This window comes from Heterocephalus glaber, unplaced genomic scaffold, assembly GCF_053883595.1.
Source record: "Heterocephalus glaber isolate CG9 unplaced genomic scaffold, H.glaber_assembly_v1.0 deba00000331, whole genome shotgun sequence".
In the NCBI taxonomy this organism is placed as follows: Eukaryota; Metazoa; Chordata; class Mammalia; order Rodentia; family Bathyergidae; genus Heterocephalus; species Heterocephalus glaber.
The window spans coordinates 58,409,872-58,422,422 of record NW_028258142.1 but is presented as its reverse complement, the minus strand read 5'-3'; the positions used below and the strand labels follow the sequence as shown (position 1 = coordinate 58,422,422).

At 37.4% G+C, this 12,551-nt stretch overlaps 1 protein-coding gene across 2 annotated transcripts in view; it reads right to left on the bottom strand.

Annotated features, from left to right (window-relative positions):
- Usp14 (ubiquitin specific peptidase 14) overlaps nt 1–12,551 on the bottom strand; it is a 33,932-nt gene continuing 21,381 nt past the window's right edge. For both annotated transcript variants that reach the window (XM_087189905.1, XM_087189897.1), the window contains exons 9-16: nt 12,437–12,522; nt 11,568–11,682; nt 9,039–9,104; nt 8,787–8,879; nt 7,287–7,415; nt 2,103–2,163; nt 1,669–1,776; nt 1–725 (exon numbers count right to left, since the gene is read on the bottom strand). In XM_087189905.1, the coding sequence (XP_087046031.1) occupies nt 574–725; nt 1,669–1,776; nt 2,103–2,163; nt 7,287–7,415; nt 8,787–8,879; nt 9,039–9,104; nt 11,568–11,682; nt 12,437–12,522 (810 nt within the window). In that variant the 3' untranslated portion in view covers nt 1–573. The remainder of the gene's footprint in view (nt 726–1,668; nt 1,777–2,102; nt 2,164–7,286; nt 7,416–8,786; nt 8,880–9,038; nt 9,105–11,567; nt 11,683–12,436; nt 12,523–12,551) is intronic.

Genomic DNA, 12,551 nt, shown 5'->3' with positions numbered 1-12,551 from the left:
TATTATTGATCACAATTTATTTAAAAGTCATGAAAAGCCAGCAATAGGCTGGACAAATACTTGATTGCACCCATGTTTCATGGGAGTGGACAGCAGCACTGAGTTACACATTGAGAGCAACACTTCCTTTTCCGCCTTTTTGGAAAAATGATTGTTAGATAAGGCAAAGGATGGGCAGCTACTGAATGGTGATACGAACCATGCAAGAACAAACAATAGGGAACAGATGTGCAATAAACATCACTGCTGACTCTTGGGCCAAAAGGCAAGGAGAAAAATGATCACGGAAGGTAATGGTTGAAAGACGTATCAACTAAGAATTTTTAAAAATTAATGCAAGAAATGAGCTCTTACTGTCTTCCAGCCACCTTTATAGAGGACAGCATAATCCAAAGGTAATATTCTTTCCGTAATTTTTAGGGTGATGCGCAAGCGGTCTGCTTCTGCCCTCTCTTGTTCCACACAAGAGGAAACAGACGAGACCACCTAAACATCTTCCTCTAAAGCTCTGGATTATAGAAGTGATCAACAAATAACATTTATTTCACACCTAAGCATAAATAGCTAAGTAGATTACTGTTCACTTTCCTCTTCCATTATTTCCACTCTGCGGGGCCCGTAGAGTAGAACATAAGCGATGTGCCAGTCTCCGCCTCCAGAAAGCCGCAAGATATCTTCTGGTGTCACGATGCTGACCTTATCATCATCAAACTTGATCCATTCATCTAAATAAGAGACAGAGAAAAATATTACACCAAACTACGAGTTCCACTAAAAAAAGGCTCAGAGTGAAGTGGCGCCCAGCAGCAGCTCTCCAGGCGCGGTCTGGGGACCACCTCAGGATTCCATAGCATTGCAACCATCGCGGGGCTACTGCTACAGTGCCATCGCCGTCCCCACCCTCCTGCAAGCCAGCTCGAGGAGTCCAGCAGCTGAGTGGCATGTGACAATAAAAAGGCTGAATACAGAAACAGGAGAATCTAGCTATATTGTAGAAACAACAGAAAAACATAAAAATGTAAATCAGTACCATTTCTCCCTAGTTGTTTTGGAAAATGTCACTTTTAACTGTCATTTATATTAATGAGTAATGGGTTTACTACTATTAAATTTTTCTTTTTTTGTACCAGGGATCAAACTCAGGACCTTGCACTTGCAAGGCAGGTGCAGTGCCACTGAGCTCAATTCCTGGCCCCATTACTATTAATTTTAAATGAATTCAGCTGGGAGTGGTATACTCCTGTAATCCCAGCACTCTGGGAGGCTGAGGCAGGAAGATTACAAGTTCAAGGTCATCTTGGGCTACACAGTGAGTGCAAGACAAGCCATAACACGATTCTGTATGGGGAGGGGGTATCCCTCAGCTTGATATGCTAATATTGGAAATATTTAGAGAGATAAACCTCATTAAGGCTGCAAGGTCTTTATAATTAAGAATGTATGGCCACACATAGTAGCAGATGGCTGTAATCCGAGCACTTGGGAGGCTGAGGCAGGAAGACTGCCAAGAGTTTAAGGCCAGCCCAGGGTACACAGTGAGTTCAAGGCCAGCCTGGACTACAGAGGAGACTGTCTCAAAAGACAAAACAAAAACACATCCAAAAACACCGCCTATAAAAATTTTTAAGAAAACAGTGTTGAAGAGTTGATAAAACAGCAGATGTTTACCTTGTTTCCTTTTCACCCACGATACATAATGGCCCGAAGAACTAGACCTTCCCTGGTGCGTTAGCACTGCTTGTAAGTCATAGTATCCACAGTTATTGGAGCCAGTATCTAAAGAGACGCGAACCCATTAGTATCAGGCAATGAACATTCATGTGCTTTGTCACACAAGGTAACAAGAATAACCTAAGTCTACATGAAAATAGTACTTTACTCGAAGCCAGGAAGATGTTACTGTCCAGAGCTAAGACCACAAGTGATGTTTTTAAAAGTGTGTCACCCACTGCTCTACACTTAGGGAGAGATTTTTACTGTATGTCATATTGAACCAAATTATTCTCAAGCAACCTCAATAAACAGGTAACAGTAACAAAACAAGTAATTTTACCTTAAAACACACGCATACACATAAAATAACAAGTGAAAATTTCACTTACCATCAGCAAATGAAAAAGGTTCATATTTAATCTCTTTCTGGGGACTATTCTTCTTGTCACTCTGAGGGGAAAGTATTTAATTTTAAATCATGACACTGGGAATAAAGTTTGTATTCTTGTTAACTGTTCAATTTCACAAACACAATGCAAAGCACTGAGGCAAATAATGACCTGCCATAGGAGCTGTTCAGATGGCCCAACGGTTACAATGCAAGTGCAAAGCAGAGGCCTACTCTAGCTGCGTGCAGCAAGGCACCTGTGTGTCATGACCAATGAAGCCAATAGCTGGGGACGTAACCGGGAGTCTAGCAGTGCAGTCACAACAGTGCTCTGTGGTAGAAAAAACCCAATTCTGTAATTTTACCAACAGACTATCAAACCATATTAAGGGGTGAGGGAGTGCCCCAATTAAAGAAGCTAAGTCAAATAACTGCAGTTTACATAAACTGTTAAGCCATGGCCATCTTCCACTTTTGTTTTTTTAGATTTCCCTATGTAGTTCAGGCTGACCTTAAACTCACTATGTATCCCAGGCTGGCCTTGAACTTGTGATCCTCCTGCCTCAGCCTCCTGAGCTCTGGGATGACAGGCATGTGCCACCACACCTAGTCCATCTTCTGCTGTAGTTCACATGAACTGATTACTTAGCAAAGATAAATGTACAGTTAAAGAGGTCCGATTACACAGACAAGGACCTTTAGTAGAAACACACTGCCTCAACTCATCTCAGTGTATAATATGAAAAAGATAAATAACTTCTTCAGACATAGGCCGCCAGCCTTTTGCAAACTACAATGGGAATGAAGACAGGGCCAGCAGTTTAAAGACAGTGGGGGCAGTAAGAAGTCAAGGGCCTTCCCGAAGTAAGAACTATTTCTTTTTTATATAATGTTAATATCCAGAGTAACCACTAAAAAAGCTACACAAAGTAATACCTCATAGACAAATCAAAACATAATTCTAAAAATGTACAATAACCCAAAAGACAAAAAACAAAAACAGAATAACAGCAAAAAGTAAAACATTTTTAAATGGTAATATATTAATAACAGCGTTAAATGTTAGGTGGTCTGAATATATCAACAGAATTCAAATATAACAGAATTGAAATCATGTGTGTTCTCTCACAATGGCATCCAACTAGAATCAAAACAGGTAGTAGGAAAATTATGTAGACATTTCTAAATAATACATGGTCTAAAAGGAGGTACGTGGTATAAGGAGGTCTTGAGAGATTTTAAAAATACAAGAAACAATTAATTGAAAATATACTGAAATTTGTGGGACACAGTGAAACCACTGCTAAAAGAGAAGTTTATAGTACTAAGTAGATACATTAGATAAGAAGGAAAGTCTGAAATTAATAATCTAATATACAAAAATGGCTGAGGGCAGAGCTCACTTGTCCAAGTGCACAAAAAGTCCTAGGTTCCATCCCAGGGACCACCAAAATATTAAAAATAAAAATAAAAAGTAAAGCAGAAAAAGAACAAAATAATCCAAAGCAAGCAGATGGACATAAGAGCCAAAAACAATAAAATTAAGAAAATAGAGGGCCGAGAATTTAGCTCAGTGGTTTTGCCGCCTGCTGTGCAAGTGCAAGGACCGGAGTTTGATCCCCGGTACCAAAAAAAAAAGAAAAGAAAATAGAAAAAAAAAAATCAAGAGAATACAGCCAGTTTCTTAAAAAGATAAATAAACTTAGCAATCTCAAGCAAGAGAGAAAATAAAGATATAAATTACGAATATAATGAATTGAAACGAGATAGATCACTAACAGACCCTTGGGGCACCAGAAGGACAATGGAATACTAGAAACAAGTCTACAAATAATGCAATTAATTCTACAAAAACAAGAACTACCAATATCCAATATGAAATAAATCTCTTGAACAACCCAGTTAACTAAGAGATTGAATTTGTCATTTAAAAAATCTCAAAAAAGAAATCACCACACATATTAACTGCAACAATTACGCCAAATTAATATGTACTAATTCTTCAAAACCTGTTTCCAAACATAGAGGGGGAAAAAGCTAATAAATGAATTCAGCAAAGTTCAAGATAGATCAACAAATAAAAACTAACCATATTTCTATACATTACCCAAGCATATCAGACAATGAAATTAAAGCAATGCCAGTATAAAAATACCAAAATGAATAAAGCAGGAACAAATTTAACCAAAGAAGTACATGACTTGTTAAGTGAAATATAAAAAACAATGTTGAAAAAAAATGAAAGACCTAAACAAAAACACATTAATTATCAAGTTTATGAATAATACTACCATTCAGATGTCAATGCTCTCAAACCGACCCATAGATTCAATACAACTCCTCCTACAAAAACTCCAACTCTTTTTTGGTGTATTTTCTTTTCTTTTTTTTTTTTTTGGTACTGGGGATCGAACTTGGATCCTTGCACTTGTGAGGCAGGCGCTGGAACCACTGAGCTAAATCCCCAGCCCATTTTTGGTGTATTTTCTTACAAGATGGACAAAGTAACATAGAAATCAAGGGACTCAGACAAAACGGCTACACCAGTCTTCCAATAGAAGGACGAAGTTGGGGTATATAACTTCAGTCCTTCTCAGAAAATCACAGAAGCCAAGACCTTGTGGTAGTGGCATAAAAACAGACACATAACCAATGGGATAAAACCGCGAGTCAGAAGCATACTCTGCAGCTACAGTCAACCAGCTCTCCACGCAGAAGCCAAGACAGTCACTCTCAAAGCCTAGTCTTTTAATTTTTTTTAAAAAAGTGGGATAACTGAATGTTCACATGTAAAAGAATACAGTAATACCAGTTCATGAACACTTCTGTTTGCAAACAATTTGGTGCACAAACAAAACCATTCGGCCAAATTCTGCTTCTGTTCGCAAGCTCCACATAGGATGACAAACATAACCACAGCAATTTTCCCCACACATAAACAAACACAGCCACCCGTCTCCAAAATCATAAAACAAATTAAGTTCACAAACCAAGGTACCACTTGTAAATCTGAACATCACATCATATAAAAAGTTAACCCAGAATACACCAAAATACTAAAATGGAAGAATTAAAATTGCAAAATTCTTAAAAGGAAACCTAAATATAAAATCTTCATGGCCTTGTCTAGGAAATAGTTTTTATTTTGGGGTCTTTTTGGGGTTACCAGGAATTGAACTCAGGACCTTGCACTTGCGAGGCAGGTGCAGCGCCACTGAGCTAAATCTCTGGCCCTATTTTTAGGTTTGCTGAGACAGAGTCTCACTATGTAGTTCAAACTGGCCTTGAACTTGCGATGATCCTCCTGCCTCAGCTTCCTGAGTCCTGGGATTACAGGTATGTGTCACCATACCCAGCTTAGGAAATGGTTTTTAGATATGACACCAAAGGCACAAGTATATGTGCTGCCGAAGCGAGCACACCAAAGGCACAAGTGACCAAAGTAAAAATAGATTTGATTCCATCTAAAATTAAAATCTTTTCCCTGCAAAAGACCCTATGATAAAAGGATGAAAAACAAGCTACAGCCTAGAAGAAAATACTTGCAACCCACATGTCAAAGAACTAGCATCTAGGAGAGAACTCAAAACTGAGAAGAGTAAAAACACAAATAGTCCAATTAGAAACAAGCAAAAGGCACATTTCAGCAAAGATCCTCTTAGCTACATAGATGGCAAATAAACACATGAAGACATCATCAACATCGCTAGCTACTAGAGAAATGCAAAGAAAGAGTCACAAACTTGTCCTCTGGCTGAAAGGAAAAACAGTGACAACACCGAAGGCTGGCTGGTGAGAATACAGACTGCTGACCAGAAGGTAAATGGCAGCAAAGCATCTGGCAGTTCTTAAAACTAAACATGCAACTCCCAAGCAACAAGTCAACTGTATCCTGGGCATTTGTTCCAGGGAAATGAAATTTACGTTTACACTAATCTCTATAGGTGAATGTTTATCTCAGCTTTATCCTTTATAGACAACCTAAAATCAACCCAGATGTCCCTCAACAGGTGAAACATTAAGCAAACTGGTGTCCACACCAGGAAATACTATGTGGTAATAAAAAGGAAGGAACTATAGTTCTATACACAGCAACCTGCATGAAACTGAAGAGAATTATGCTGATTCAGAAAAGTCAATCACAAAAAAGTTACCTTTAAAAATGGAAGGGCTTTGATTTTACTATAAAACTTTCTTGAAAGGACAATTACAGAAATGGAGAAACAGGTTAGTAGTTGCTAGGAATTAAGGAGAGAAGACAGCAGAAGGAAGTGAGTCCATGGCTACAAAGGTGACTCTAAGGGCTTGTGGTGGCGATGGAAATGCGCTGCATTGATGTCCATGTGTGCGTGACACCATACTGCAGTCAGCCAAGATGTTACCACTGAAGGGAGAGGGTGAAAAAGGATTCTGGTCTCTGTACTATTGCTTGTAACTGCATGTGATTCTGAAATTATCTCAAAGTTTAATTTTTTTAAAAAGTACTTTTAGCTGCACACACCTGCAATCTCAGCTACCCAAGAGGCTGAGGCAGAAGGATTATGAGTTCAAGGACCATCTGGCAAACAGTGAAAAAAGTGCTTCGAACACACACACATAAATGATAATCTGCAGATTTTAATTTTAAAATTTGGTTACTAGAAAATTTTTACTCTGAAGAAAACATTCAACATATAATTCAGCTCTACCTTAACTGAACCTAAAATAATACAATTTATAAAATATAGTTTACTACAGTTCTGATTTTAGCATTCCCAGGCGTACCCACAGCACCCATGAAAAGATGTTACATGTCACAACACACATTAGTGAACCAATATTCCGTTACCACTGATTCCACCTAAAAACGGGAATAACTCTATGCCTGATGAGGAAAATATTAACATCCACTGAAAATGCTACAAATTTATGCAAAGTTCTTTCAGGACATAAATATAAAAGGAATACAAACTACAGATTATAGGGGGAAAGAAAACACTAAGCTGCTTATATGATAAAAACTACCATAGGTAGTTTTCTCTTATGCTATAGTTAAGTTTTACATCTAAACCTTTAAAGGCTTACACCACTATGTATATATGGGATGCATAATTGAAAGAGGCTCATTCATTTTTACTAACAATGCAAAATAATTGCTATGCACTGATTAAAACAGTACACTAGAAAGTCAGCAAGAAGAACCTACTGTATTTGGCTGCTGATTCACTTTTTTATCTTCTATATCCTTGAATTTTGATCGAAAAGAGACCATTTTCTCTTGAAGTTCAGGTGTACAAAGTTCGTACACATCCAACATAAGGGGAAATTTAACATCCTACAAATATACCAAAAAGAAAAAAAATGTGAAGACACAGTTATTTAAAGACACACTTTCAAAGTCATGCATTCATCTTATTTGATTGTTGAAAACAAAATCTGTGAAAATCATGTGCAAGACCATGGTACAGTTGAAAACCTCTTAGGACTTATTCTCAAGAATAATCTAACTTAGAGCTGGGGATTTAGCTCAGTGGTTCCGCCTCCCTGCCTCACAAGTGCAAGGTCCTGAGTTCGATCCCTGGTACCAAAAAAAACCAACAAGAATAATCTAACTTTTTGTTTTTGGCTGCACTAAGTATGACACACAGGGCCTTTGCCCTGAGCCACATCGCCAGGGTTTGAGTCAGGATCAATATACACGGGCTGGGGATTTAGCTTAGTGGTTTTGCCGCCTGCTGTGCAAGCACAAGGACCCGAGTTCGATCCCCGGTACCAAAAAAAAAAAAAACAAACATATACTTAAAGCCAGGTACAGTGGCACATGCCTGTAATCCTACTACTTGGGAGGCTGAAGAGGGAAGATCACCAAGTTTGAGATCAGCCTGGGCAATCTAGTGAGACCTGTCTCAAAATGTAAAATAAAAAGAGCTGGATATGTCTTAAAACACTCTTGGTTTCAATGCCCAAGTATCACTAAAAATAAATAAATAATAATAATATTTGGAATAAACACTAGTAGACACTTAAACTACACTGACGTTCTCGTATAACACTAAACATAAAAAATGCTATGAATTTTAGCTCAAGAAGCTAGAATTATGTACCTCTCCCAAAGGTCAGGAATTCTGTAGTCACACAGCGGACCTATAGCTCAACTGAAACAGTTAAATTGTAAGGCTGGCCCCTAAGACAAGGGATTACCATTTCAATAGTCTTTGGGTAGGGTGATCTAACTTTCTGCTTCCCTGGAGGAAAGGAACCCCCTAGAATATAATGTGCTTTACTGTCTCCTTCCTTCTCTCTCATCCAGATCCCACCCAATCAGCTCCTCTAAAGTGAGGGGCATGGTCGTATTTGTGGGAGTGCAGGGGATCAATCAGAATTACCTGCAAATCTTTGGACAAATATATGGCCCCAGGTTTCATCCAAGAAACTTAATCAGATGCTTGGGGTTATAGGGAGAAGCCAGGAGTATGTACAATTAGAAATAGGTCAATAAATAATCCCAATACACATTCTTGGTTTAGAACTACAGTACTTAATGATGCCTCTAAATATTTCAAACTACAGTACAGTACTTAATGATGCCTCTAAATATTTCAAAATATAGCTTAACATATCCTTAAAGGAACAAATGAACCTATTATAAGTTTGGTATTGCCTTCAAATAATTATATTTTTATATAAACTAAGGCTCATTACTAACCTTAAGAACTTTGGCATTTACTGATTCCTTCTCTTTATAAAAAAATCGAACCATCTGAATAGTTAAGTAAGCAGGTAGTCGGCTGATCTTGGACTAAGGAGAGAAAATGGGGAGAAATCCTTTACATACAATTACCCCATGTTTTTAATTCCATGATGGTTAAAAAATAATAATAAAAAAGATTAGGTAAAAATTAACTGAAAACTTCTCAATGGAATGGTATTCAATTTCCAAAGGAAATGTACAACTTACAGATTTGATGTACAAAGCATTTCTTTGCAATGTTGGAGACTGTTTGGTGATTTCTTCCTGAAGTCGCTAAAAAAGTACATTACAACCAAATATTAATTTTAAGATTTTTCCCTGCAATACAGAATCACACTCTAATTCTTAACAAAGTAGTACTACTTACTAGACAACATATAATATATCTATGGATTTATATCCATATAATCTGGGCCAGGGATTTAGCTCAGTGGCGCCATCCCTGCCTTGCATGCACAAGGCCTGAGTTCAATACCCGATGCCACACACACACACACACACAAAAACAACAAAAAACCCCACTAAAGAGAAATAATCCAAATGAAGCCAGTATGGAAGGGTTTTAGACCGTGCTCAATTCTTATAAGGTATCAAATAATTTTATACTGTTGTGAACTCTTGAGTACGAACAATGTTTTCAGTTTTTAGCTATGACCCAAATGTTGCTCAGACTCCCAAGAACTTATACTGTACTTTATATAACTTCACAAAGCCTTTGTTGTTCCATTATGGATTATCAGAATACTTAAGGTAGGAAATCTTTGTTCTTTATGCTTTACGTACAAAAGGCTTCCAGCATCAATCAAGTATTTTTAAAATCCAAGAAGCCTTCACACAAGTCTCTGTTAACTAATGGATCTCAGGAAGCATTTAGCCACTGTTCCTGCCTAACCTTCATGATCACCATTCCACTTCTGACAACCTGCATCACTGTGCAAATATTTACCCCTCTGGGGATCATTTGTTAAAGTTGGTAGTAAAAATGCCATTGTCGGGCCAGGGATTTAGCTCATGGTTCTGCTGCCTGCTCTGCAAGCACAAGGACCTGAGTTCGATCCCTGGTACCAAAAAAAAAAAGCCACTGTCACAAGTACATGAGTTAGTCCACATGGAAAACCTGGAACACTATTTGGCATACACTTGATACTGAATAAAGACTGGTTACTATTTCCAGTGTTATATATTTTTTTAAAAAGCACTACTATTTTATAATGAAAACTACCTCTACTAAATCAAAATGAAATCTGAATTAAAACAACATTGATAAGGCCGGAGATTTAGCTCAGTGGTTCCAGTGCCTGCCTTGCAAGCGCAAGGTCCAGAGTTCAATCCCCAGTACCAAAAAAAAAAAAACAACCAACATTGATAATATGTTATACTTGTAGTAATTTTTTTGAAATTTATTAAGACAGTCTCACTATGTAGTTCAGGCTGGCCTTGAACCCTTAAGAATTCCTTCTACCTCAGCCTTCCAAGTGCTGATGTTACAGGCGTGCACCACCATGCCTCTTAAAGTTTACTTCTTAAAATTATTATTATTATTATCATTTCTTTGTACCAGGGATTGAACTTGGGTCCTTGCGCTTGCACAGCAGGAGGCGAAACCTCTGAGCTAAATCCCTGGCCCAACTTCTTAAAATTATTAATCACATTGAACCAAGTTTATTCAGCAACAAAGGAAGAGTGAAACATGGAGCAAAATTACTCAAGAATAATCAGAATGATTTAAAAAACTCAAAATTTTATAAAGGAAATAAATACATCTATGAGCACGTGTTTTTTCAAGAAAAGTACAGCTGGTGTGATGTTACTCATCAGAAGTAACACCTGCAGACCAGTGTTGGGGAACCTATAGCACACATATCGCGCAGTGGGCTGTTTGTATAACTGAAAGCTCTAAAAGGTTCACCATCACTGATCTAGACCTTCCAATTACATTTACTGTCCCATAATTTTACAAAATTATGAAGAAAATATGATCCTGGAGAGTCTCTGCCAAAGCATTTCATTCTGTACTCTCCAATGAATACTTACACTTAATTTTTTGATGCCTTGAAACTAATACATCATGATTTATGAAACCATATTAATAATGCTCATCTATGAAATGATAAACTAATTGAGATTTGATTTCTGAATGTATACCTGTTTCTTGTTATTCAGAGTAGCTACGTTCTATAAGATCATCCTGAGCACTGAATTAATGAATACTGAACCACTGGCCCTGGGTTCCTGTGAGTTCTGATCACCTTTCCATCAACAATAAATACATAACCTTGTTATGTGGGTTTCTGTTTAAAGACACTTTATTTCACATATTGTGCTGATTCGTTAACACTGAACGCAGAGCCAACCGCATGGTAACTATGCCCAAAGGAAGCTTCTCTATTCACGTGGTCCTTGGTTAAGGCCTATCACAGCCTCCCCATACTAAAGACCACTACACAGTCCTTGAGCACTGTGGTTGAGGGTCATGTGAAACACTGAAATCACCGACAAAACACCTTAGCAACAAGAAGACATGGAATTAAAGCTACTGCACAGCAACTGGGTCTGACCTTAGCTGGGACTGCTGTGTGCTGGTGGACTCAGAACCTGCACTGCTCTGCACACACCAGCACTGACAGCTCTGACATTCAGCAATAAGCACTTCCTTAGGGGACAAACACTAGCAAGCAGTTTTATTCGTAAATATGGAATCCGCAAATAATGAGAACAGGCCATATCTGTCCTTACCAATTTAAGTCCTGTAAAAAGATACTTGACCTCCTGATTAATAAAACAGCTAAGCTGCAGCTGATTTTCCTTTCCTTTGGTGACTTCTTCTTCTTCAGATTCTGTACATTTCATGCTTTGCAAAATAAGATAAAGAATGCCTACAACAAGTATTTCTTACATAATTTTTGAAATAATACATACCCTACTATTAAAGTAATAATCATTCATTGGTATTTAAAATATATTGGTCCCAACAGAGAAAAATCACATTTCAACATATGTATAAATGTTCACCTGCCCTCCAACAACTCTATAAAAAAGGAATGAATATCTTAAAATTCAACAAACTCTCAACAATATAAGCTGATACTAAAGAAAATAAACAGAAATCTCTTCTAAGTTTCTACTCACAACCTAGAAAATAATACTTCCTTGAATTCATGTATGATGAATTGGAATACTCCTATGCTTATAATTTAACTGATATTCTTCATTCCATACAATTAAAAATTAATTCCCTTTGAGACTCAGGTAGATTCTACTAAGGATGTTCTTAGGAAAAAATTCTGAATATTATTGACATACATATATCTAAACTTCATGAATGCTCCAATGGGTGTTTTTTTTTTTTTTTGTACCAGGGATCAAACTCAGGTCCTTGTGCTTACGAGGCAGGCAGCAGAACCACTGAGCTAAATCCCTGGCCCCAATGGGTGTATTTTTAATAATTCCTAATTTCCACTATCATTTTCTAGGCATAAAAATCTCTCAAGAATTTTTCTTCTTTTAACCCACCACATCCCAATCAGCCAACTCTGCTATTTATGTTGATTTATTTCTTGTAAGTTATGAATATAGTCTATACAAAATGTGACTCATAAGGATACGTAGTTTCAAACTCAACACCAAAGAACTGGTCAATTAGACTTTTCTTTTTAGTAGGTGTCACTGCTGAAGCGGATGAAGAATCTGTCTGCAAAAATCAAAATGAAATTAAAATTC